The sequence below is a fragment of the Poecilia formosa genome, unplaced genomic scaffold (assembly GCF_000485575.1).
Source record: "Poecilia formosa unplaced genomic scaffold, Poecilia_formosa-5.1.2 Scaffold32, whole genome shotgun sequence".
NCBI classification, from domain to species: domain Eukaryota; kingdom Metazoa; phylum Chordata; class Actinopteri; order Cyprinodontiformes; family Poeciliidae; genus Poecilia; species Poecilia formosa.
The window spans coordinates 1,793,417-1,820,995 of NW_006799971.1; the positions used below are offsets into that span (position 1 = coordinate 1,793,417).

At 39.6% G+C, this 27,579-nt stretch overlaps 1 protein-coding gene across 6 annotated transcripts in view; it reads left to right on the forward strand.

Annotated features, from left to right (window-relative positions):
• The window catches only part of lrba (LPS-responsive vesicle trafficking, beach and anchor containing), a 250,687-nt gene that overhangs the window by 5,026 nt on the left and 218,082 nt on the right, over positions 1-27,579 (forward strand). For all 6 annotated transcript variants that reach the window (XM_016670293.1, XM_016670296.1, XM_016670294.1 and 3 more), the window contains exons 2-13: positions 14,669-14,900; positions 17,424-17,524; positions 18,687-18,782; positions 20,396-20,517; positions 20,881-21,007; positions 22,011-22,130; positions 22,964-23,110; positions 23,263-23,460; positions 24,621-24,754; positions 25,859-25,967; positions 26,085-26,237; positions 27,190-27,358. In XM_016670293.1, the coding sequence (XP_016525779.1) occupies positions 14,669-14,900; positions 17,424-17,524; positions 18,687-18,782; positions 20,396-20,517; positions 20,881-21,007; positions 22,011-22,130; positions 22,964-23,110; positions 23,263-23,460; positions 24,621-24,754; positions 25,859-25,967; positions 26,085-26,237; positions 27,190-27,358 (1,708 nt within the window). The remainder of the gene's footprint in view (positions 1-14,668; positions 14,901-17,423; positions 17,525-18,686; positions 18,783-20,395; positions 20,518-20,880; positions 21,008-22,010; positions 22,131-22,963; positions 23,111-23,262; positions 23,461-24,620; positions 24,755-25,858; positions 25,968-26,084; positions 26,238-27,189; positions 27,359-27,579) is intronic.

Consider the following 27,579-nt stretch of genomic DNA (forward strand, 5'->3'; position numbering starts at 1 on the left):
TCAAACTCTGAGATTTCCTTGTGTGTTTTATTTATTTATTTATTTAGAAAATTTCTGAGATCTTCAAAATTTCAGATTTTTTTCTTTCTAGCAGTTATTTGGCTTCTGAAGCTCAGAAATTTTTATGTTTTTTGGTGAATATTTACTCTTTTCTTCTATTTACACTGCCCCACATATGCTGTAGTAGAAAATCAACGACCCAGTGAATCATTTACACTTTTTCCTCTTTTGAGAATCAGAGCAGTCTGTATTACATGTCACAAACTGAGTTAATAAACTGAACCTGGGAACTATTTCACGACTTCAAACAATAAAATGACAGAAAATAATTGAGAACTTGGGTTTAATCCCATAAACGGCACACTATTGCACCTCCTCGGTTCTGCTTCACCTGGATCCGAACGGCTGTGTGGTTCTGTCTAATGCACCTCGTCTAATGCTCCACCGACTCAGGTGTTGCCTAACGAAGGTCCATCCCAGTTCAGCCCAACCTGCCTCCAGCTTCACCAAGCTGAGTAAACAGGAACAGCCCTATACAGTATTTACCATCTTCTCTTGTCACAAAAACATTTAATTAAAATCACATTTCACCATATCTAAAGTTTACACTGGATTCCGTCGGCAGTTAGTGAACTGTTTCCCTGCTCTAACAAAACTATTGATTTAACTCTACAGCAGATGACTGGTATAGATGTAAAAGGTCACCGTCAGTTCTGAGGGGGTGTGTGCTCTACTTTACACTACTACCTAGTTTGTCATTGTTCAGTTGTGGCTCGGAAGAAAAAAAAAATCACACACCACACGTGTTCAGCTAAAAATAAACCAAGGAAAACCGTTACCAGTGCACATATTTCAAGTCAGTCCCAACTTTGGAGAAAAATCAATTGGGCTTCTTGTTGTTCAGGAGATACTTGCATTTCTCTGGCCAGTAGTTATGAAAGGCAGGTTTCAGGGTATGCATTCAATTTGTTTAGGCCAATGTGATGTAAATGCCACCCACAGGGTCACAGGAAGTAGGCCTGCTTTGTTTTGGTTTGGTGTCGCTTACTGAAGCCCTGAATGAGGGAAGCTGTAGGGAGGGGGTCAGTCTATGTTGGGTTGTGTACTGTAAGCATTTCTAAATGACCGATCCACCTGTGGACGTTGTTGGTCGATACAGAGGCGGATTGAACCACAGTTGAACAGTCAATAGCTGTGGTTCACCACATCAACATGTTCAATCTGTTCTTATGTCTGGCAGAGGGATAGAAAGTATGAGGATATTAAGGCTGCAAATAACAATTTTATTAATTGAGAAATCACATAAAAAATATTGTGATAAAACTTCAGTTCCGTATTGCCCTCTCCCAGTGTTTGGACATAAATGACAGTCCATAAAGAAACCCAGTACAGTTAACAGGCCAATATGGACGCTGTGCGACCTCTAACCTTTCAGGCCATTGAACAGGTCAGTTGTCCCAACAAGATGTCTTTCATTACCTTAAATAAATATTTTGTTTGCTGATGTTCTTCAGGTAAAACAGGGTTTTTTGAAAGAGGCACACCACCTTAGCAGTACCATATCTTCCAGCTGCAGCGCCCCCTGTCGGCCATATCGCAGCTCGGGCTCCATATGAGGCAAGACGCCCTCCACCACAGCCTTGTAGGGTGTTGGTAGCATTTGTTTCGGTTTCTTCAGAAAGTGCTAGAGGCCTGTGAAGAACAGCATGCCTGCATGTCAGAGGTATCTGGTGAAAGAACGGTCCAGTTGTGATGTGGATGGTTAACAATCATTCCATTATAATAGATGAGAAAAGTTGTGTCTTCAGGGCAGCACTGTGCTAAAACAACCTTCAGAAGAACTAATGCTAAGTTCTGCTTACACTGAAAAAAACCGAAACATGTTTTCATAAAAGTTTTGAACTAAACAGGAACAGATTAACATTTTAAGTTAATCTGTTCTTAACTAGATGTCAGAAAGTTAAAAACATTTATCTTTCTGACATCAGCTAAATGTTTCCATCAGACGTTGAGCCAGAGTTGAAGAAGTTCTCATTGGAAGTTGTAAAACTAGTGTGGTGCTGTTTGAAGTTAACAATTTAAGCTAATCACTGCGTTCTCTGTATTCAGACAGGAAGGATCAAACTAACAAACTCTACAGCAGTGTTTGTGGTTTAATGAGGTGGAAAAGGTAGTTCACATCTCTGAACTACAGTCAGAAATGTGAAGGCATGAAACCGCCTTCACAGTTTCATGTGATATTGATGAGGAGCTCAGGATTTGCAGGGAACAACCCACTCAACAAGTTGGTTTCATTTAGTTTTTTCAACTTGAAATATTTTATGTGAGCAAATCTTCAAATGTGTGCTTGGCTCTCACACCTGATGTAGATCTTGATGAACCAGATACTACAGCTCATGGAGTGATGGGAAAGAATGAAAGTATTGATTAAAATCAGTGTTGATCTCTGTCAGTTCAGATAGTTTAGCAATATGCAGCTTTAGTTAAAAGTAAAATAACTAGCATATTAGCTGTCATCATGTTGCATCCTTGCATATGCATTTTCTTGCTTCTTATTTTGATGTACATACTTATTTCAGTCTATTTTATTTTACATTTATATTTATATTTTTTATTTGTATATATACTTTTATATTTAAATTACTTGCAATTTCACACTTGTGTTATAAATTTTACATCATTATTTGTGATGTAAATATCTTATTTACATCACAAATTACTTATATTTGCTATATACTTTGGAAGGGAGTAGTAGCCTGCCCACAGATAACCAATTTCCCTTTGAGAATCAGTAAAGTATATTCTGATTCTGATTTATTTTCTGTGCCACCAATAGTTATGGGTTATGATTGAATCTGCCCTCATTCACATTTTCAGAAAAGAGAGACTGAAATTCAGTCTAAAATGTGACTTCATAAAAACTCCTTAACTGCCGTTGCAACAAAAATTAGATTTTCTATATGAATAAATAATAATGAAAAAGGAACATGCTAATATCAGTGTGTCCATGTAGCTAAGGCCACATTTGGACTCAAATCTACACCAGTCAAGCTACACATTTTAATGACCTTTCTTAAATTAGAGATTCACTAATCCAATATTAATATCTGTATCAATCCATGATGATAATTCTGGATTGGGTATTGATGACAATTCTATACTTTGTGCTCTGAGTGATGTCATGCTTTACTATTTTACATTATGTTCAAAATTCCTAATTATACCTTCTGAACCATTTGAAAGTTTATTTTTACGTTTGACAAGCCAGTCGACCTGTTGTTTTTGTCAGTTTATTTATTTTTTCCCATTGACTGTTCTATTCCTAATTGAACTGACTGAACAAATGAAAGTTGTTTTTACATGTTTGAAGTTTATGAAGATATAGGTGGATGTAAAAGTGATGTACTGGTTCAGCTTTATAAAATAAATATGTAATTCACTATACTTATGTCTGTGTTTCTTAAAAAACGAAACATCTTAAGTCAATTCAGCTTTGTTTTTCTGTAGTAAACCTCAGAAATTGGTATTGGAAGTGAAAACAGTGTATCTTTACAGTCTTACCATGAACATGATGGTCAGTATGTCACGCCCACATGTAATGAGGCATCAGGTGTGGGTGGGAACCACTGAGACGGGGTTTAAAGGTGTGGGGCGTGTAGGCCACTGGGTGGACCCTCCACATCCCACACACTCCAGTGAAATGGAATAAAGGGAGCTCACTGTTGTTCAACCCTGAGCACTCCTGAAGCCTTTCTGCTCTGTGCCAGGGGAGAGACCGCAGCTGTCGGCAAAAATGGTTTCCATCTGACTGATCTAAGTCACAGTCACACTGGCAAATCAGCGCAACACACTCTTCATTTACTTTTTCTCAATTTACAGCATTTCCTTCAGCTAAAGTGGCTCCTCTGTTAGTCTGGACCCCAGCTTTCACAAATAATATCAAAGTTCCATATAGCTATTGATTAGTTTTTTGTATTAAATATCTAAAATACTTCCAAACTGGTCACATGTCCTTTCTTGTTTTATCCTCCGTTTTCACGTCACATCCTTGCTTGTTTTTAAGCAGTTATGAAGCACGGTGAAGAAACCTGAAACTGCTGCTGCGCAAGTTACTCAACAGGTTGTTGCTAGGTAACCAAAGAGTGAATGAGTTAATTGATGCCTCAGGCCTTCTTTTGCTCCCAGTGAGAGGTTGAGTGGATAATGTCTTTCCTGTGCTCACATCCCCCAGAATGCTGTGTGGTTCTGGATCGGAATTCAGAGAAATGATTGAATATTCTATCGGATGTATTATCAATTGATATTGATCACGTGTCCATCACAATATATATTTTTGTTTTACTGTCCAGCTCTTCTCATGATCTTGTTGCTATGTTACCACAGCACCTTTCTATGGGTTCCTGACCAATGCAGACCTGGATCTGCAGCTCCTAAGATGCTAGAGGAGAAAATGTTCATTTGCTGCTTAACTAGACCTGGTCATAATGTTATGCCTGATCAATTGATAATTGCTTTGAACTCAGATTTGATTCCATGCAGGATTAGTCTATTTAAAGGAAGCAAATTAAAAACCATTAAGTTGCTATCTTACTTGAAACTGCAGTTATGTAGTTTGGATGTATCAATGGAGAAAAACACTTGGGAGTTTTCATCTTTTTGATTTCCTCCTTGTGTTTTCTAGATGAATGACTCGTATTGTGAGCTATTTTTAAAGTTTCATATCTGTGTTAGCGTTTGCACCATGTGTTTGGCTGCTGTGTTGTTAACTCTGATGACCCTCCTCCTGGTCCAGGCTTGAATCGCTGCAGGCTGACCGCTTCCTTTGCTTCTTTAAATATCCTGCTTCTTGAACGTACTATAGCTCTGAAGCAGCGTCAAGCAATAATCTATGTTTACTATTTTAAAAAACTTTTTTTTACATTTTACTGGAATTACAAAGACACGTTCATTCTTTAAAATTAGATATAGTTTTTGAAATAGAGATAATGAATTCTGATTTGAAATGTGGCTGCTAAATGGATGGTCAGAGGAATGACGGGTTTGTTCGCACACACTCCGTCAGTGGTGAAGGAAGGTGGGATCAGAGTGGTGTGTGTGTGTGTGCGTGCGTGTGTGTGTGTGGCGTTCCTCTAGGCATTCTCTGCCCTCTGTGGCAACAACAGAGCAGTCTAATCTGACTCTTGAATGAAATGCTATCTGCTTCTCTGTTATCTGCTGCAATCAGCCCAGCTTCACAGTCACTCCTCTTCCTCCATGGAGGCTGAAAGTATGAAAGCATCTGATGTTTTAGGCCTAACTGCTTCTCCTGCTCTGTAGCTGGGATGCCCCCCCCAAAACCCCCTTTGCCCAATAGGATGAAGTCTTATTTATAGTAGAAGGAGATGAGAATCAGTTGAGCAACAATTAAAACCCAGTCTGAAGTAGAAATCTGCAAATCACTGACTTTAAGGTGCGTGTGTGTGTGCAGCAAAGGAACCAAAGTGGTCCTAAAGTGTGTGTTGAAAGGAAATTGCACGTAAGCAGAACAGTGCCGATTTTTCGATATCAACAAAACAAAATTTCGCAATTGCGGCGTTTCCATTAAATAAGAAATGCAATTAAAATCACACATGAATACATTTGTTAAATAACATGCCGCGCCATCATCCCCTACCACTTCCTGTGGTCTTCTCTGTCATTTCTGCCAGTAGTAGCACCCCGTTGTTGATCACATGATGCAAAAAAGAGTTTCCATTGCATTCGCCGATTACCGATCTTTATAAAAGCCTGGCCTGTCAATTCTGATCTTGGCAGGTACCATTTTTTTGGTCTAAAATGTTGCTAAATATAGCAATGAAGTTCCTGAGTTGGCAACAGTGGGGTGACTATTGTTAACTGAACATCCAGTCAAAGCTCTCTCACAGGAGAGCAGAAGAGGACAGTGGTTGATTTTTAGACCTTTGCCGAAGCAGATAAGATCAGGGATAAGATTGACTTAATGTCTAAGTATCGGCCAATCATCGATCTCCCGAAATTAAGAAACTAGGCACTGATAAATTGACCAGCGAATAAATTGGTGCATCACAGTTCAATGTTTCTGAAGTTGGATTTTTCAAGAAAGCTCAGGCTCTCTGATTCCATCTCTCCATCAAAGCAGTGCTTTGTGTGTTTTAACTTGCAAATATAACTGAATTCAAATGTGTATTCAGAGCAAACAGTTATAAAACCTTCAGCATGCTGCTGCTCTCCACCCCCAGTCCACCCATAGGGAGCTGCGATACTGTTCTCAGCCACTCCTGAGCTCCTTTGTTGAGCAGGATTTTAGGAGTAGCAGCGGAAGCGCCAGTGACAGCTCAGGATAAACCTCAGGAAGCCTGTTGGGCTGGAAGGAACTACTGCTGACCTCTTCCTGGATCTAATTCCAGGATTTCCCCAATTTTTCCAACACTACGTTTAGGCATGATGCAAATTTCAGATTTGTGGTTCCAAAAAGGTTTACTGTAAAGCACTACTGCAGTGCAAGATTTCAGGCTTGAGGCTACAGAATTTCTTGGTAAATGAATAATACAGGAAGGCACGTTCTGTTAATGAATTACAGTTTTCATGTGGATTGTTTTCATCCATTTAAAGATTTCTGTTTTGGGGTTCCTTAAGCTGAAGAGCAAAGCATGTCATAAATTATTAAAGCCTTTTAAATGTGTTCTGCTGAAGCTGTTTTACTGTGATAAGTTGTTTCTCCATCATTAACACATTTGGGACCGAGTACATAGGGTTTATTGACAGCACTAAGACCCTCCTCCTGGCTCTGATTGGTTGTTTTTGGTCGGGAGCAGTGAGTTTCTTCAGATGGCAGTAGTAGTTCATGGAGGAGATTGATCTTTTCACAGATTATCTGTCTCATGTCATAGTTGTCATGACATTGTGACAGTTTTAACACATATGTAGAACATGTTCTTTATAAAAGTTGAATACTGCAGCTTTAAGAATTGTACCAATGTACATAATTCCTCACTGTCTCAGATAAACATTCCTCAAAAGTATCCGTCTCCTGTGGATGCTAAAACCAGATAGTGGAAGCGGATTAAAACACGGCAACAAACTTCTGAGCAATCTCATGACACTTGGCACAGAGCTCTGTGGAACCAGTTTGTTCCCCCTGGTCTTCTGGTGTCGAATTTGGCAGGCGGTTTCTTCCCAGAGCACAGATGTATTCAATCCGCTGGTTATTACACTCATAGTGAACAGCTGACTCTGTAGACGTTGACTGATGTGAGGACGTTACGCTCCTGGACTTGACCAAGTTGAATGAATGTTTGTTCTATCTGATAAGGCGGAAGGCTTTGAGGCTTTAGTTGTTTAGGTGTATGGATGAAGTCAGTGGACACTAGAGGTGGGATCTATTAAAAACTGTTTATCTGCTAACATGCAGAGTTGTACATTTTCACTCATTATTTGAATATAGCTAAATCTCTTAGATGGATCCTTTCACATGCAGCTATTTCCCCCAGCAGGCAGGGAGGGTCTTCATGTCTGAAGTCTTATTGCGGTCCTCCATGGACCAGTTCAGGCTGAAATTCCTCACTAATGACTAATCCTTATCGCTTCCCTCCTTCACCTCCCTGGTCCTTACGCTCTGATCACATATGTTCAGGTTCTAGTAAGCAAGCAAAAAAAAGACATGATCTTCGCTCTGGTCCTCATCTCAAGAAAAAAACAATTCTTCCACTTTCTGCTCTTTGCATTATTCAAATCTGTGCTGATTTCTCTCAATGCCAAAGACGTCTTTTCTCAGAGGACGACCTGTTTCAGTAGCTTGATTCAGTATTTTTAATCCTCTCCACATTGAGGATTAAAATGAGTTAAACTTGCTGGAGCTAAGTGACTGCCTCTGGGCTGAGACTCGGTCTAACGAGGGCCGTTTCCGCAGAGGCCTTTTCCTTTTGTTGACAATAGCAGCCAGCCTTCAGTTTAAACTAGATGGGATGATAGTGTGTGTGTATTAACGTGATCGGACCCTCTGTTTGTTCCCTTGATGTAGCAGTCAGTATATGTCTATTCTAACATTTGGTTCTCTAAATACAATCAGAGTTTATGGTTTGTTTTTCCCAGTTTGCCACTGTTTAGTCTTCATAGTAATTGATTTATTTTGGTTTATAGGTGTTGCTAGACTTTTTAATTACAATTGAGCACATGCTTATACTGCAAGTTATTGTCTGTTTGTCACATCTATAGAGCATCATAAAGTTTTGGCTACAGCCTAGGAAGCTTTCAGGTCAGATGTTTGAATATTCCTTGGCTTGTCAAAATGGAAGAACAGAAAAATCTGATTATAAGAGGTGGAAAATGGCACCCACCAGCTTTTTTTCCCATTTCAAATATGTGCAAAACTTTGTCGATATTCCGCTAATGTCGACAAAAACACAATCTTGCAGTTGCAGTGTTTCCATGAAATAAGAAATGCAATTAAAATCACACATGAATGATTTTGTGCATGCGATAAGTCATCAAAGTCATGCCGCGCCATCATCCTCCAACTGCTTCCTGTCGTCTTCTTCGACGTTTCTGCCAGTAGTGGCATCCGGTTGTTTATGTGATGTGGAAAAAGATGCTGCTATATCAATTTTGTAAAATACACAGATTTGGATACAGCTGAAAGTCCACCTCATCTTAGCGCAAAAATCATTTTTATCGAAATAGTTTTTTCAAAGTTGCTGTTTCCATTAAGCAAATTTATTTTCATAATTCCATTTTGCACAATTGTATGATTGAAGGAAGCGCAGTGACTGTTGCACAACTACTCCTCTAAATTCAAATTCATTTGGTTTTGATTTGCAATTCTAGAGAAATTCCTTATTCTAAAATGTAGATTAATTAACAGTTGTACAAAGTCATTAAAAATGGTTTGAAAGATGGAATAATTGAACTGGTGTTGTATTTCTAGCATATTGGAGCTAAATTAAAGCGTGCCTTCCATCATATGCTGAGCTTCCTGTCTGTTTCTCTCCAAACCATGAGGGTCTATCAGCAGCTTAGTGAGATTGATATTTGGATATTGTCATATCACGACTCGTGTTGAGTCTCTGCTGATGCAGAGCACAGCCTCTTGTGGATGAATAAACTAAACTGTGTTAAGTTTGACACAGCTTGTTAAAATAATTTCACTTGAGAGAGCTGTTGAAAATGTAGGCCAGCGGTGAGCAGCACAGCCACTCTGCCACCATGAGAGGTTTCTTCCTTTAATTCACATTAACATGAATGTGGTCATTCTGGCTTGTTACATAAGCTGCCATTTAAAGTCCTCATGTCTTTAGTCCTAATTTACTGAATTGCATGTTTCTTTCATGCAAAATTAGATTTTAATATCTTTGTACTTAACTGAAAACTACAAAATGTCTTCAAACCTTCCACAATGGCTCTTTTATATTACAAATAGTTAAACTTAAGGGACTTATTATATAAAATTTGCTTTGGATGTTTTTCTTCTTCCATCCGAGTCTCTACTGGACTAAAAACAGTCCAAACACTAAAAAGAACCATTCATCTGTTTTCTGGAAACAAGTTCATGTCTGTAAAACGAGCCCTTTTTAAGACCTCCTGATTTTGAAGTCGCTGCTGCTGAATCCTTCATTCTTCAGAATGCTCCACTTCTGCTTCTGGGTCCAACTCAGTCAAACATTCACCTTTGTGCATCTGTTTACAGCCATTTTGCAAGTGTGAACACTGAATTAGGGGGAGGAAAAGGGGCGTGGTCAGCAGCAGCTTATTTGCATAAAAGTGACAGAGGCCTAAAACAGTTAATTCTGAAAGGAGCTCAAAATAGGCAGCAGTGACCAGGTGAAATCTCATTATCAGAGAATGACTTTGTTCAAAAATGTAATAAATATGTTTTCTCTATACCATAGACCATCCCTAACCTGTTGAAAAGAAGCATAATAGATCCCCTTTAAGAAGCAACTAATGTATTTAAATCTAGATGCAACACAAGCAGAATATAGCAGATCTTCAGTTCCTTTTTCTCTTTTTTTAATAACTGCATTGAATTTCCACTGCAGAATGATTAACGGTAGTAGCAATCTGTCTTTAGATCCAATTCTTATCGGGTTGGATTTTTTTTTTTTTTTTTACCAGTTTCAATCTTCCATATGAAAAGTATTTTAATAGTCTTTTTTTTTCTTTTAATTTTTTAAGGTTTAACATTAGCTGCTCCTTAGCTGGATCTGTTTAGCTGGACTGAGGGGAAGAATGAGTCTCTGGCCTGTAGAGGCTGCAGGCGGCTGGTCTGGAGGAATTCAGAGCCTTCCTAGGAATTCCAGCCATTTTCAACACAGAATCACATTCAGGTCCTGTTGCATTAGCATGGTCTCAGTCAGGCTGTGCATTTAAATGTAAAATGATTAGAAATGACTCGATGGCAGGATAACTCTGCTTATTATTCTGCGGTTCTTTCTCATTTTACATTAAAATGCTTTTAGTTAAAAAAAAAGTACAAATTCTGCATGCTTGTGTAAATAGGCAAAATATTCATTAATGTAATTGTGTTATACCTCTGGTATTAATTAGTTGCAGGTGGGCTAGTTTAGCATCTGCTTCCTGTTTATTTCTAATATCCCATTTTCACTCAGACTGAAGGCTGAATATCTGCTCTGGTTTCATGTGTCTAAGTGGTCATCATAAGTGTGCAGCAGCTAGTTAACACAGTTTGACTGGTTTATCTCTCAGATAAAGTTAACTCACAGTTCATGTGTGATTCATTCGGCCTATCAGCAGCCTTTGTTGTTCTCCATGGAGAAGCTTGTTGTGCCGCGTGTTTCAACCCAGTGGCTGCTGAGCCGCTCAGCCATGATTAATTCAGGCAGGCCTCTGGAGAGGAACAGCAGGCAGGGTTACCTGGAGATCTGGTGTCTGGCTGCCAGGATCACACCGCCGTCTATGGAGGACACCAGGCTGCAGCACCTGGAGAACAGCAGACATGGCCGGGACGACATCACAGTGAAAGGGCCGCAATTATTAGTGTCATTAGATCGACATGACTGGATTTATTGTTTTAAATTGCTAAAGTTTTACTCTTAATCTCTTGGAATTTTTTAATTTCAGGCTCTGTGGAACTGTAATATTCTGTTTTAGGGACGCAAGTTATCAATTGATGAATTAATGTAAAGTTGATTGAGCTTAGAGTCATCTTTCCATAACATGTAGGGCTAATTTTTTATAATATGCAGATTGTTTTTTTTTTTCTAAAAAAGCATATTATATATATTTTTAAATATTGTCAGTTGTATTACATCCTCACTGAATAAATAAAAATTGTTTTTCCAAAATTATTAGCCATATTTACAAAATGTACCAAAACAGGAACCTCTTAGGTTGCTATGATGGTGTATTAGGGCCAATGTAGATAGAAAAATAAGAGTATATTTCTGCCAGGAAAAAAAAATATATGTATATATTTAGAAAAACTTGGAAATTTCTGAGTTTGAAAATTTGCTATAAAAAAGTTTGACTTTTCAAACTCAGGATTTTGTTTTCTTGAAAATTTCTGAGATTAATCTCGATGTGAGTTTTTTTTAATGCAAATTTTTAACTTCTGTTTTAATCTTAACTGTTTGTTGTTTTTCAGTTTCATTTAATGAATTCAAATGTGGGTGACAAGCCCAGGCAAAACAAGTGAGATTAATGAGACAGATTTGTTTGTGTCAGTGGTGAATAGGGATACACCGATCCACTTTTTTTCACTACTGATACGATATCTGAGTTTTAGTATCAGCTGATGCGATTCGTTACAGAAAACGGAGCTAAATTGACTTCCAATGTTTCTCTTTTTAAAACATAAATGTGCTGAATGTAAAAATAAACTGCAACAAACCTTCTTTCAAGTGGCTCAGAAAGTGAAATAAGTCATTCTGAAAGTAATGTAAAATACATAATAAATCATAATGTAGCTCAGAGTGCAAATCATAGAATTACATGTCTAGATTTAACCTATTTAGTGTGGATGGGGCAAATTGTCACTGATACCCAATGTGAAATTTTTTTCATTATGAGGACCAATACAGATATCAATGTCTGTGCATCTCTAGAAGCAGGAGGGTCAGGTTTCTGCAGACACTCCCTCACACCATGAGAGTGTCCCAAGGTCATGGAGCAGTTCATCCTCAGCTCAGAACTCCTTCCTGCTCTCAGGCAATGACAGAATGTGTCTGAAATGATCCCCATCATCCCGGCTTCCCTTCCTCTGGTTGCCACTGCAGTGCGACTCCAGCGTCAGCAGCCAATTAGCCCCCCGTGTGTCGCTCCTCCGCCAGCCCAACGTGATGGATGAACAACTTGAGCGCTGCGTCAGGCTCATACATCACCTACTCTGTTAAAACGGCACCCAGAGGCTGGGCATGGCACCCGGGACCGTCCACCACCAACTTACTGATACAAGTGTTTGTCATTTCTGGATGAGTCACAAAGCGTTGGACACAGAATCGTCATCAAAAAAACGAGTATAGACAGTGCAGATCAAGTTATAATCAATTTAGCAGACAGCTGCAGGCCTCAGGCCCCTGGTTCAGCAGATGAAAACTGAAATTAGTCAATGGTTTCTGTTGGGGCTAGGTGTTAAATCTATTTAATCAATCAAATTTTTGGATGACTGACATAAAAGTTACTTTTTGAAAATGTTTTCTGTCATTTGTAATTTCTCTTTTTAGAAAAGAAATCAAGAAAACAATTCAAATCAGACCTGATCTAAAAAAAAAAAAGGAAAAAAAAAAGATTTTATTGTTAAACCATATCACTAAGCCACAGTTTCTGTGCCAGCACATATTATTAGAAATGAATTCAGTTTCATGTTTCTAGTCCATGTCACTTCAGTGTGTTGGACTGTTAGGGTGTTGCTCCACCCTAACATCACTGCTAATGATGGACAAAGGTGACCCTTCAGAACGGTTGGGGGACGATTTGTGACCACCGTGACTAAAATGAATACATACACACAAATTTAAAAAGACAATGGAAGAAATTTCAAAGGATAATTTCCCTTATCTTTTTAAATATGTTCATATTTTGAGAAAATGTGGTTGGGCTTTAGATAACTGTGTGACAGGAGCGCTGCAGTTGTTCAGGAATGGATTCGATATGCAGAAAGGAATTCCATGTAGCTGAATATTTATCAGAAAAAAATGAATAAATTAAGATGTTATTTTCTAGAGATAAACTGTTTGTCTTCCCAGATCTTCCAATTGCAGCAACAGGAGTAGCTTCCTCTGTCATCCTGCTGGGCTGCATTAAATGAAACCTTCCTGCTGTCACATGGGTGGATTCTGAACACATTCTAACCCTATTAATTTGACATCAACGTTGTTATTTCCCTTATCGTTTTCTATTAGCATTGGCAGATAATAAAAATGTCGCCGCGGCTATTAAGCCGTGAAAGATGATGACATTTATAGCTCATCCATTTCATTCCAGACACAAAGGAACATCAGCTCTTTGCAATAAGTAAATCACTGTGGCCCTCTGCCCTGATACAGCTACCTGTATAGTTCATGTGTCGTAGCTGGGGGCCCCGGGGTTAGCTGGAAGATAACAGCTGATCTGGAAAATGAAACGTGTTCCTTTTTTATTCTGATGTCACGTTATTAAAAAACATGATATGGAAAACAATGCGTGATGTCAGTGGAAGGTTAACATCTCTGCTGCAGTTGCATGCTTCCTCTTGAATAACCTGAGTGCACGCCGCTGCAGCCCTGAGCGCTGTCTGACAGGCTGCGTCAGCCGCTGTTAGCGTCCCAGGTCCTCCTGCAGGAACAGCAGAGCGCCGAGTTCTGCTCCCACTGGTTGTTGACGTCGGGCTTGACGGCTGCATTTGATGCTTCTTGTTGACCCCGTGTCTCTGTAGCTGCGTTTCCGTTACAAATGTGTGCAAGTATTTGTCTATATTCCGATAATATAGACAAAGGATCGGAAAAAATACAACTGATGTGTTTCTACTAAATAAGAAATAAAATTAAAATCACATGTGAATACGGTTGTTCATGCGATATGTCATAAGTAATATATAGCAGTGACTGATATAAACTGTTACATGAGAAGATATATTCATAACTTAGCCATGGCGCTAACTCTCATTATCTATCAGCCAATCAGGGGAGACGTCGGCATCTTATTCATACGTTGGAGCAACAAGTAAATTCAATACAGTAAATTCAAACATCTGAATTTACTGATGTTTAAAGTCCACAACTCTAAAGGCAGCTCATTTGTGGCCAGGGAAGCAGTTCTCTGTCCGGATAGTGCTGCAGGATGGTGTTTATCGAGTTTATCGAGTTTACATTCAAACTGTAAACGGTTTGAATGTTATGTTCCTTGTGCGGGAAATGTTTGTGAGTTTTGTGGTGTTAAAACCTGATACATTAGTGTCACTGCCAGTTCCTATGGCAATGAGTCTGTGTGTAATTTAGTGATAGTCTTTTTAACGTAAGAAGTGTCCTGAAGAAGTTCATTTCAGATGACGAGGCTTTTCAAGAACAATATTTGTGCTTGTGGTGTTATGAATGCTGTACCATTCAGACACCGTCTTACAAAAGTAACTTTTCCTCTTCTGTCTCTCTCATAGCTGTTTAATCAGCAGTTTTATCAGCAGACCAGTGACTCTCAGGCAAATGTGTGTTTAAATATTTTTTCTGTGTGTTTCCGTCTCCAGCTGGTCGGCGGTCAGTTTGACCTCGAAATGAACTTCATCATCCAGGAGCCAGAGAGCATTGTGTGCATGGTGGAGCTGCTGGACAAGTGTGAGCCCACGTGTCAGGCCGAGATCTGGAGCATCTTCACCGCCATCCTCAAAAAAAGCGTGCGGAACCTGCAGGCATGCACCGAGGTGGAGCTCATCCAGCTGGTGCTGCACAGGATCTCCACCACTGACAGCATGATTGCAGGTATGGGGGAAAATGTCCTTTTATTTGTTATTGCTACATTTTCATTTTCACTTTTTGGCACATTATCATTGAATCTGTTCAACCTTTTTAAGATGCAAATGAACAAAAAATACAGTTCCTTTTTGATTAAGAAAATAAACATTGTATTGCCTAAAATAGAGCTAAAATAGAGTCCTCAGTTGAAACACATTTCTAACATCAATATGTGAAAAGCTCAGGCCTTTCTGCTTGCCTTGACCTCAATACACATCAATACAGTGTACTGCTGATCTGATTATTTTTGGTTTACCGATTAATAACTGGATAGCAGAAGGTGCTGTATAGATTTTTTTTTCTTTTTTTACAGAATCCAAACCAGGTGAAGCTAAAACTGCTTTTATAAGCTTTGGGCAGAATGTATTTACACAGAAGTTTTTTTGTTTTTTTTTTCTTTTTTCATATTTTTAATTCAAAATGTGTACCATTTTGTATAGTTTTGTAATTATGACTCTGGTTGAGTTATTCTTTCAGCAAATTGCCTCTTTTGAATCTGTATAAACACTTTGCGGTGTGATGTCACACGCAAGATCCCACCCTCCATCTCACTGATGACACAGGAGATGATGACTTCCATTGGTTTTAACTGTCAGGTTGTCAGCATAACATGCTAAATCTTAAATGTATGGGTGATTTTTAGAAGACGAGGCGGGTTGTTTTTTTGCTACTTATTATCAGTATTTTGTCTACTTGGTCGTGAGGATTTTTTTTAAAAAAAATAAATATTGCGAGAGGGGGGGGTGTGTGTGTTTTGTTCTCTTTTGTCTGTTATCCTGTGCATGTGTGTGTGTTGTGTGGTTTTTTGTGTTTTTGTTTTATTTTAAAAATAATAAATAAATGAGGCGACCCACACACACACCCCCTCTCTTTTGTGTCTTCTGTTTTGCGGGTGTTTTTGTTTTCTCTTTTTCATCTCCTCTGTTTTGTGTCTTTTTTTTATTCTTACAATATATTTTTCAACATATAACTGTATACGGTTTTTTTGTTTTGTTTTTTTTGTGGGGGATGTTTTTGAGTTTTGTGGTGTTAAAACCTGATACATTAGTGTTGCTGCCAGTCAGTTGCTATGGCAATGAGTCTGTGTGTAACAGCTGACAGCGAGAAAAAAGTGAGTGGTTTTGAATCGTTCTTCAAAGGTTTTTCTGCATTATTTTTCTCTTTCCTGTGGAATACTGCACTAAATTAGTAATACCTCCATCTCCAGGTTTCATTTTGCTAACAGAGTAGCTGTACTGGCAGCGCGGTTATGAATGACAAGTCAAAGAATCATCTTTTTGCCCTCCAGCGTTGTGCACGTGCGCTAAATTTCCAGATGTAAACAATAACTTTAAACATGTCTATACTCCGGTCAACAATTAATCGGTTCCAAAATTAGGTGAAGATTATTTCAGATATCGATTAATCATTCCAGCCTTTGACTTCACGACGCTGTTTGTTCATTAATGTTCTCTAAACAAAACTCTGAGGCCTCCATAGAGGATCATTGATCATTGACATTCTGTGTGAAGACTGTTCACAGGTTTTGGTTTCACATTAAGCTGCACTGCGACCCACACACTGCTGTTAGTGATTTGCTTAGCAGCTTGTGTTGCTGCACCTTAGTGATGCTCCTGTCACAAACAGTAGACATACTATACCGTGTTGCCTAGAGAGTGTCCGTGTTTTTAGATGTAGGGTGAATTAGTTGAATGTGGTGTCGGTAAAAGTCTTGAGCTGAACCTTAGCGGAGGCTGACCAGTGACTCACATGAACGCTGGCTCAGTAAAATCCAGAACCAGACCGACTGGTTGGAGTTTAAAGTCCATCACTCTAAAGGCAGCTCATTTGTGGCCAGGGAAGCACTTCCCTGTCTGAATAGTGTTTATCGCGTCAATAATTCCCCAGCTCCTCTGCTAGAAGCGTGCTGCAGCTGAGATGCATATTTCACCTGAAGCACCTAAAGACACAACCTCCCACTGAGGAGTCAGCGGAGTAAGATTTGTGGAATTCTCTAGCAAACTTCACGACTTATTTTTCACCCCCGTTTGTGACCTCATGACGTCACCTTCCAGTGCTGCACGTATTGATTGATAGTGCAGTGCTGACTGAGTTACAGTGTACAGTCTCTGTCTCAAATGTCAGAACAACATTTTGCACATCTGCAGATCTGGAGGGAGTTTGTTTGGTGCTCAGTGACCTCTGTCCAGTGTGAGCAGCTCTGTCCTCCAGTGGCTGAGTCACATCAAGCAAGGCTGATGAGAAATGAAATAAAGCATAGCTAACCATCAACCACTCACGTTTCTATTTTAATCAATTGATAGCACTAATTTAAGATAAAACTCATTCCAAAACTCCTGAATAGCAGTTTGTGTCTCATCAGTTTCTGTGTTTTCATCAGGCCAGGTCTAATCCCTGTTCATTTCCAGCTGTAAACACCATCCTCTGCCTTGTGTGTGTGTGTGTGTGTGTGTGTGTGTGTGTGTGTGTGTGTGTGTGTGTGTTTTGCAGACTTGCTGGTGGACATGTTGGGTGTGCTCGCCAGCTACAGCATCACAGTAAAGGAGCTCAAGCTTTTCTTCAGTAAGCTGCAAGGGGAGCAGGGCCAGTGGGTGAGTCAGAGTCCTAATGTGATGATGTGCTTGAATTAAACGATGTTCTATAAAATCTATCACCTTATTTATGTTAGATTCTCCATCCACACCAATCCTTTTGTTGTAGTTATGCTGGGAAACCAGAGCAGGTACAGTAGCTTTGTTTTTAGGCAAAGTCTTTTCCTGCATAAATTACAGGATCTTAAAGAAACTCAGCAAAATGACTGCAATCTAAATGGGTTTCTGACTTATACCAGTCTGAGTTCAGATTATTGATTTGATCAGTTCTAATCTTCAGTAGGCTCAAAGCCACTTTTTAACAACAGCAATGCATGCATGTCTGGATTGTATATTTTGGGCCTTATTGAGAGGGACATTTATACTAAAATGCAAAAGTTGTGGCGTTGTCTTCTATTTCCTTGTGGCCTGTAGTGATGCTACACTATTAACTTTTTATGGAAATAATTTACCTTAGAAAAAACAAATTAGGATCTTATTTTTGATATTATTTTAGTCAGAATAAAATGTGGAGCTAATTAGAAATGAATAATAACTAATATTGTGGTATATTCTTTTAGATATGTACTAAAGTTTTAAGCAGACTGGGTTGGATATTAGTTGTTCTGGAAAATTATTTCAGTATTATGTAATGTCTTGACACATTTTAGTAACTGTTAGCTTCAACTGTTATGAAAATGTTGTATGTATCAAATGTGACTTAGAAATTTGACTTCTTAGTTTAACGCCTTGAAATTGGGCCTGTGTCGCTTTAAGGAGCTCCTGCTCTTTCTGACACTCTGCCTTCCGGAAGTCATCACAACAATGCTCCTCCATGATGCCATTTCCAACCATTTTTAGGAACATTGCCCTGAGAAGTAGTTTCTACAATGAGCTCAGCAGACTCACAGGTCCGCCATGTGTTTGCTAATTGCTTCTGGCTAGTCTGAAGGAGCTGAGTAAAGTTAATTTGCCTCTATCAACTTTGCTGGTGCAAATATAAGCTTATATTACTGTTTAAAAGCAATAATTAAAATTAGTTGAATGTAAACCTCAGTGTTTTTATCCACAAAACCAAACCCAGTTGCTACGCATACTGGTTTCCAGGACAACCATGTGACTGTGCTTATGTTGTGTCTAGTTTTCCTGTGATAGTAACTCACAGGCCGGTTTCTGTCCTCAGCCTCGTCACGCCGTGAAGCTTCTGTCGGTGCTGAAGTACATGGCTCACAGGAACGGTCCAGACTCCTTCTTCAGCTTCCCTGGGAAGAATGCAGCTGTAAGTACGCTCCACACACAGATGACGAAAAGGGTCTATGGCAGGAATTTAACGTTTTTATTCATTGTTGGACTTGAGGTTCTTCTATGTCACCACCTGAACCCTCTGTTTCATTTCGATTCTTCAGTTAGTTTCAATTTTTCTCTAATTGATGCATTACCACAGAGAACCGTAAGAAGCTTTATTCTACATGAAAGTAAAGTTTGTTGAAGATGTGGCTCTGAAAGTCTGGTTTTATGTAGCAATGTCGGTTACTAAACAGTCTGTCTGACGATGGCCTCATGAGTCACATCTCATCTCTGATCGTCTGTGGAGTTTGAACAGTTCTGAATATTACTTGCCTAAACATTTCCATTAGTGTGTGGCTTTGCTCTCTTGGAGTTGCTTCCTGCTTCGTTCTTTTCCAGAGCTTAATTATGAAAACGGCTCCTAGTTTAAAGAATTTAAAACCATATCTTTCAGACTCTGAAATCTGTCGTCTAACTCGATGTGTTTATCTGACCTGCTTTAGACTAATGACTGAAAAACTGTTTTAGATGTTTTTACAGAGATCAAGTCTATCAGATATGAGGTTTTATCTGTGTGGAACTGTTCAATATGAATAAAAGTATTGTACCAGGAAGGAAGTAGAAACCAGTTTCTCAATTCTCCATCTAGTTTGGCCTTTAAAGCGTTTGGTTCTGTAGTCGTTGCTAATTGGTTTCTGAGTAGAGAAGGCCAACTTGTGTTGTGGGTTCTGGTTAGTTTGGTCAGCAGTGAGCCATGAGGACTTCCTGTGCTGGTCCTTTAAAGCTGCAGTACGTAACTTCAAAAATATATTTTTAGATATTTGTTAAAACCATCACCATGTTGTGATGAAAATATGAAACACGGATAATATAATATGAAACAATCTGTGAAAATATCGATCTCTGCCACACCCTCCCTGTGCTGCTATCGCCGTCTGAAAAAATTCACCGCTCCCTACCAAAAACAGCCAATCAGAGCCAGGAGGAGAGTCTTAGCGCTGTCTGTCAACCTAATGTACTGGCTGCTAAGTGTGTGGCAGAGAAACGACTTACTGTTAAAAGTAAATTGTTTATCCACCGTCATCGGTGGCAATGCCAACTAGCCTTAGCATGCATGACAGGTTCTGCTACCAGGGAGAAGCTATAGCAGAGAGGGAATGATCGACAACTCTAAGACCCGCCTCCTGGCTCTGATTGGTTGTTTCTAGTTAGCACTGGGAGAGAGACTATTTTTAGATCTTTTTTTCCCCCTACAGATCATCTGACTGACGCATATTGTTATAACATGGTGACTGTTTCAACAAACATGTAAAACAATATTTTTTATAAAGCCACATACTGCAGCTTTAAGCAAACAACTAAAAACTAATTCAGGCTTTGGAGAATTTTCTAGAATTGTTTTCCCAAACCATCAACTTTAACCTTGACCGTATGTAAACTTCTGACCTGCACTGTTGGCAAACACCGATACTCTTTTCTGCTCTTGCTTTGAGGTAGATGTGGCGACCATACTTGGACTATAACAACTAGAGGGATTTGATCATGTTGACCCAATTTTTTTGTCTCCTGCTGTTTTTACATATATTGATATTTTTATTCCACCAGGCTATAGCTCTACCCCCCATTGCAAGATGGCCGTACCAGAATGGATTTACGTTCCACACGTGGATCCGAATGGATCCTCTAAACAACATCAACGTGGATAAAGACAAGCCTTATCTATACTGGTAGGTGATGCTGACTCCCTCTGCTACAGCTGCTGTAGGAGAGGGAGTCACCTACAGCACTCCCTGGGCTTCTCAGCCCACTAAAACTGAGTGGCTGAGTTATAAACTGGCTGATGTAAACATGAGGTTGTTTTTTTTTGTTTTTTTTATTTGTCATGTTTCCATTAAATCTATTTTTGTAATTTCAATTTGTGCAATGGAAACGCAGCTAATGTGAGTGAGCAATTTTCCTTAGCAGAGCTGATGCGGCTCACTTCACAGGCGAGCCACATCAAGGTGCTGATTAGGCGGCAGGATTATTGCTCAGGTGTGCCTGAGCGCCCCGCCTAACATTACGTGTGTTTCCTGTTCATCTTGTTGCAGCTTCCGCACCAGCAAAGGCATGGGCTACTCTGCACACTTTGTGGCCGGCTGTTTGATAGTGACCTCATTGAAGTCAAATGGCAAAGGCTTCCAGCACTGCGTGAAGTACGACTTCAAACCACAGAAGGTACGGGAGGAATCCCACTGATCAGTCTGCCATCTGCATGACAACGGTGCACCAATTTGAGACATTCTGGACAGTTATGGAGCTGAACCTAAAGATTGTTCATATTTAATAAAACTGACAATTGAGACCATTGGAAATAAGAATGAAAAAAATAAAACAAATCAAAGGCCCATCTGTCATCCACAGTTGTTTTGACAAATCCTGTTGAACTTCATGAAAAATGTATGACTTCACTTCCTGTGAGATTATCCAGCTGAAATGAATGGAATTACCAGACTGCTTCCACATTGCATGAAACCTGCAATTCAATTCATTTTCTTTCTTTATCACCCATTTACAATATATCATCCTGATCCACTTTACAAAAAAAGTCATTTCATTTCGATGTCACATACATTCTAATCGATCCTAGTTATCAATCAAACATTGCATTGAGCTTAATTAATTATTGAAAGTAGTTTATGAAGTTTCTGTCTTAGGAAACCCAGCAGAGCATTGAGTCATTGACTTGCAGCACTCAGTCCTCCTGGACCAGCAGGGGGCGACAATTGCTTGCCTTGTTGTTGTCTTTACAACAATCCCTCATACCAATCAAAGACGAAGCAACAGTGGGGAGGAAAAACTCCCCTTTGACAGGAAGAAACCTCCAGTAGAGACATAAAAAGAAACAGAACTGATGTTTGAATGAATGCTGCTCCCTCCTGCACAGACATCCGTAGAGCAGAACGTGTGTGAGGAAAAGCAGAAATAAGGATAATCCACAAAGCTAACCTTAGTTGATTCAGACTATAGCTATAAAATGTTCATGGCATTACCTCAGTGGTTGAACAACTGCAAGAAGATGAGAAATAAGTAAAGTAGGTGAAGCGATACCTTGAGGGGAACGAGTTCTGATGGAAATGGGTTAATGAACTAGAACTGTCTGCTCGTCCGCTGTGGTCAGAATGTGTCGGGTGAGAGCGGCTGATGTGTGCTGAGGTGTGACATGTTGTCGTTGCTGCAGTGGTACATGGTGACTCTGGTTCACATCTACAATCGGTGGAAGAACAGTGAAATCAGCTGCTTTGTGAACGGAGAGCTGGCCTCCTATGGAGACATCGCCTGGTTCGTCAACACCAGCGACGTAAGTAAATCTAATGGCTTTAACCACAACAATAATGATAATATTGACACTAATAAAGTCAGAAGAACAGCAGAATAAAATATCAACATCATATCTCGTATTTAGTGTGGACTATTTCCTTATAAAGAAGTTTGAATTGTTTGATGTTTGGACAGTCAAACGGTTCCATAGTTTGATGAGTTTTAGCTTAAAGAGTTCAGATTTGTTTCATAAAACTAAAAAACGATGCATTTGTTTTACTCTGGTACATTTGAGTCATTCTGTGCTTTCAGGGACCAAAAGAGGAAACCTGCTCTTTATGTTTCATCATTTAAACAACAACAAAAAAATTCCTCCTCCATCCCTTTCCTATTCACTGATCAACACAAATTGAGAGGGTTAAGTTTCCCCACAGTATGGAGCGATGAAACAATTTCACTATAATCATATTTCACTGATTATAGTGAAGTAAAAGTAACGAAATAATGAAAACTGAAATTGAGAAAACATTTTTGTTAACTGAAATTAATAACATTAACTAATGGGGAGAAACTATTGAAATTAAAATTGTCGTTATTTATCGAATGACACTTCATGACAACAGTCATAAACATTCATAAAGACTCCTTCATGTTCATAACAGTGTTTGGTCAGTCGTATGCCACACCCCAGTGAAAAACCCCAAACTGTTCTGACCCTGTGTTGGACGTTAGGCTCCATGTTGAGCCAGGCCTGATTACCTCAGCCCTCCTGCTGTTGGTTCACTGATGATCAGAGGCAGATCAGTCAGCAGGGATCTGCTTGTTTAACCCTTTACCTTCTCCCTCCTCCCCTCTGCTCGTTTCCCCCCGCAGACGTTTGACAAGTGCTTCCTCGGATCGTCTGAGACGGCCGACGTGAACCGTGTCTTCTGTGGACAGATGGGCGCCGTTTACCTGTTTGCAGAAGCTCTCAGCGCTGCTCAGATCCTGGCCATCTATCAGCTGGGCCCCGGCTACCAGGTTCACGCTCACACACAATACGTGCACTGATAACTGCAGAATATGACTGAATATGAGGAGATGAAAGAGACTCGTGGAAAAAACCCGTTGGAACCGAATCTCCCCTCATCCGACACATTTCCATCAATTTTTTCTTCTTTCCTGTCATGCAGGGAACATTCAAGCACCGGGCGGAGAGCGACCTGCTGTTTGCGGAGCATCATAAGACGCTGCTGTACGACGGCAAGCTGGCCTCCAGCATCGCCTTCACCTACAACCCCTGTGCCACAGATGCCCAGCTCTGCCTGGAGTCCTCCCCGAAGGACAACGCCTCCATCTTTGTCCACTCCCCACACGCTCTCATGCTGCAGGTGACCAAACACTCCCTGTTCAGCTGGGGTTGGAATCACAAGAAGGCCCATTGTTGGGATTGAAGCTGTTAGAACCTGTTCATATGGTTTCATTCAGCACACACACACACCCAGTATGCACACACACACACGCTCTGAGTAAAATATGAATGAATCTATGACCCATTTATTCAGTTTTGTGGAGATGGGGAACGTTTTTTCAGCACAAGTTCTGTCAGGATAGACAACCATAATGACGACAATTCATTTTTAGCCAATAACAAATGTTTAAATATTAAGTATCCAGATTAGTTATGGACTGGTTGCATACAGAGCTGGGTAGAGAACCCAAGCACTGTACACAAGTAAGAGTAGCACTATGCAAGCATATTTTTACTAAAGTAAAAGTAAAAGGTAGCCATCCAACAAATTATTCAACTAAGAGTAAAAATGTATTTTGTTAAAGGGCGACTGGAGGACTGAGTAACTGAACAAGCTATCAGTCATTTAATATTCACATCATCAATATATAAACTGGAAATGTATATTTTGTGGAATTTTTTTAAAAATACCAGTATGAAAATAATTCATATAAAAATCATAATTACAAAATGACATAATTAGGTAAAAGAAATGTTTCCAAATCAGTTTCTGTCAATAATAAACTCACAATATTTGCTTTAAAAACTGCAGCTCTGTGTCTGGTGATTATTTGGTTAAAACAAACTTGTTTTTCAATCAGTGAAGTTACTCATGGTGGGTAGAATAACCAGAAATGTTACTCAATAGTAGTGATACTTCATAATAAACTTAAAAGTGGAGATGCAGAGATCAAGGTTTTAACAGCCACTTGCGATTTCCGGTTTACTTTGATGTCTGATTTCAAAGATTGTTTTGTCCAGTTAAACGTACCAAACGTTGACCCTAAAAGGAAAATATTATGCACCGGCTCTTCAGTTTTATGGTGCTTGTTATATTAGAGAAAAAAATTCATATTTTCGTGGGAGTTGATCAAGGGAAACTGGAGGATTTGTTGATCAGAATTTGTTTCGACTTTTTTTTTTTTTTGAGTAATGAAATGCAACTCTGACCTCAACACTACTGCTGTCAGCATTGAAATTTATGACTTTCACATGAATGCAAAAAAAATGTCTCGTAATGCTATGATATGTGTGTTGTAGGACGTGAAGGCTGTGGTGACTCACTCAGTGCAGAGTGGCATCCACTCCATCGGTGGCGTCCAGGTCCTCTTCCCTCTGTTTGCACAGCTGGATTATTGGCAGCCCTGCAGTCAGGAGCCCGACACATCTGTCTGGTAAAAACCTCACAACCTGCGTCTCCTCTCAGTTTGCTCAGCGAAACAGCTTTATGAGCAGGTTCAGAGTTAATTAGTTGATGTTTGCTTCAGTTTTGCATGTCATTAAATTCTCTCTTCAGAGAAAGAACTGGTTTTACTACAACCTTCTGACTGAGAAATGAATCTGTCTCGCAGTTTTTATAGTTTGGTCTAGAGTAGGGATGCACCAATCCATTTTTTTCACTTCCGATACCGATATCTGAGGTTTATCGTCGGCTGACACGATACAGAAAAACAGAGCTGAATTTACTAAAAATATAGGTTTTATTTTTTTTTACACACAGACATAAATGTAGTGAATTACAAATGTATTTGCTAACTCTGCACCTGTACAGCTTCAAACATGTGAAAACAACACAACTTTAATTTATTCAGTCAATGCAATTAGGAGTGGAACAGCCAATGTGAAATAAATAATAAAGAATCTGAAAGTGAAAGGGACAAAATCAAAAGGTTGGTGACCTTGGTGAAATGTGTAAACAATGAAAGGTAAGAAACGCTCTTTCAAATGGTTCAGAAAAGGCAATTAGGAATTCTAGATATGATGTAAAATAAAATAATAAAGCATTGCTAAGAGCACAAAGTATAGAATTATGGATTGGGCACCGATATCTGAACTAGAATTTTTTTTCCATATCTGGACCGATTCAGATATTTATATCTGATCTGTGCATCTCCAGTCTGTCAGTAGATCAACTTTATTTGTGTAGCACATTTTAGCAACTAGGCTGTTCAAAATGCTTCACATTATAAAAACACAAAATACAAAGTCATAAAAAGCACCATACAGTCAACAATTGAAAAAAAAAAAAACTGTATCAAACATTATATTTTGATGAGTGCCATCACCAAAGTCATCAATGCACATCAAATATGTCGGTCAATGTTGGTCTGAGATCTGTATTCACCACACTCCAGTCCAGCCTGCCTTCATGTCCCATAATATTTGTGGGAAAGTTCACAATAATCTGTGAGCTTTCCCAGCAACTCACAGATTATTGTCTCTATCTAAGCTGCTGTCTGTCTCCCTGCTGTCCTGTCTCTGTGTGTGTTGGCGAGTAGCTGCACGCTGCTATCCTTCATGATGGAGCTCTTGAAGAACTCCGTGGCTATGCAGGAGCAGGTTTTGGCCTGCAAGGGCTTCCTCGTCATCGGCTACACGCTGGAGAAGGTGACCTCTCTAAACGGCCGGCCCTGTCCGGATGATGTTTTCCCGTTTAGCCTTACCTTTGTAAGAAGATGCAGTTGAAGCCCAGTTTCCATGTTTTCCTCCATCTCTGTGCTGCAGTCCTCCAAGGCGCATGTAACGCGGCCCGTCCTGGACATTGTCCTGACCTTCTCCAGATACCTCAGCAACCTGCAAAACGGCATCTACTTGCTCAAGCAGCTGTGCGATCACATTCTGTTCAACCCAGCCATCTGGATCCACGCCCCGCCCAAGGTAACACAACCACACCCATAAACTCTGCAGCTCCTGCTTTTACAGAGCTGAGTCAGCTCTGGAGATGGACTAGTCTCTGAAGTACACCAAGCTAATGAGCGTTGAGCTCAGAGCTTAAAGTTTTTCTTCTTTATTTCCATAGCTTCTTTTATAACTTTTCATATCTTTTTTAGTACAAGGCCAAAACATCTTTAGGGGAAACATGTAGAAGCTCCTGAAAGAAGGATTATTGAGAAATTAGAAAATCATAACTGTAGACTGATCTGAAAAACTTTTCCTGCCCTTTAAATCTTTTCACATTTTGTCACATTGTATCCACAGACAGACTTTTATTTTTTAGACCAACATAAAGTAGAACCTATGTTGTATTCATTATCATTTATTTAAAGATGTCTTATTATGTAAAACTTTTTTGAGCTTGACATCGTGTTATAATTTTATTCTCTCATTAAAAACATACCTGGAGTGTTACTTTGATTCTTTCGTGTATGTTTGAGAAATTCTTTAATCTCCCGTGGCAACCATTCAGCTGTTCAAATGCTTAGGTGGGCCTAGCCCCGCCTTCGAGGACGCAGCTCCTCCTCTGAGCTGTAGTTTTCGAGCGTCTGCCTCACAGATCAGCCCTGCCTGTGTGCTGAAACACTGTCCGTTTTTAAATTCTGTCTGAAATATTAATTTTACTCACTGGCCTTCAACCCAACTGAGACTTGATTTGACTTAATCTTCTCTGGTGTTGATTTTATCTGTTCATCTACGTAGTTTTATTGTGCTTTGAATTGAGTTTTTCATTCATTATTGTGTGCTTAGCTTTGCCACTTTATTTTTATGCTTTCTTTTATCTTATTATTTTTTTTTTTTACCAATGTTCAGCCCTTTGTTTCAGCTTCGGCTGCCGTTAAAGTGCCTTATAAATAAAGTTGATGATGAAATGCATGTTTCTTGGTCTGTGCAGGTGCAGCTGATGCTCTACACCTACCTGGCGACAGAGTTCATCAGCACGGTGACCATTTATAATGCCGTCCGCAGGGTGGGCACCGTGCTGCAGGTCATGCACACCCTGAAGTACTTCTATTGGGTCGTCAACCCCCATGACCGCAGCGGAGTCATACCCAAAGGCGTCGGTAAGACCACTTCCTGTTCTTTTCTTCTTCTTCATTGTTTTCCTGCATTTGCTTTTAATGTGACAGTCATCGTTAAAACAGGAGAAAACGCTCTAACAGCTTGTAGAATTTCATTTAGGAGCAATAAGCAGAAATAATAAAGTTCCGTATCACCTCAGCTTCTCATATTATTGCAGTGAACATTTCTTTCGTCATTTTACTCATTGAACTATTACTACTGA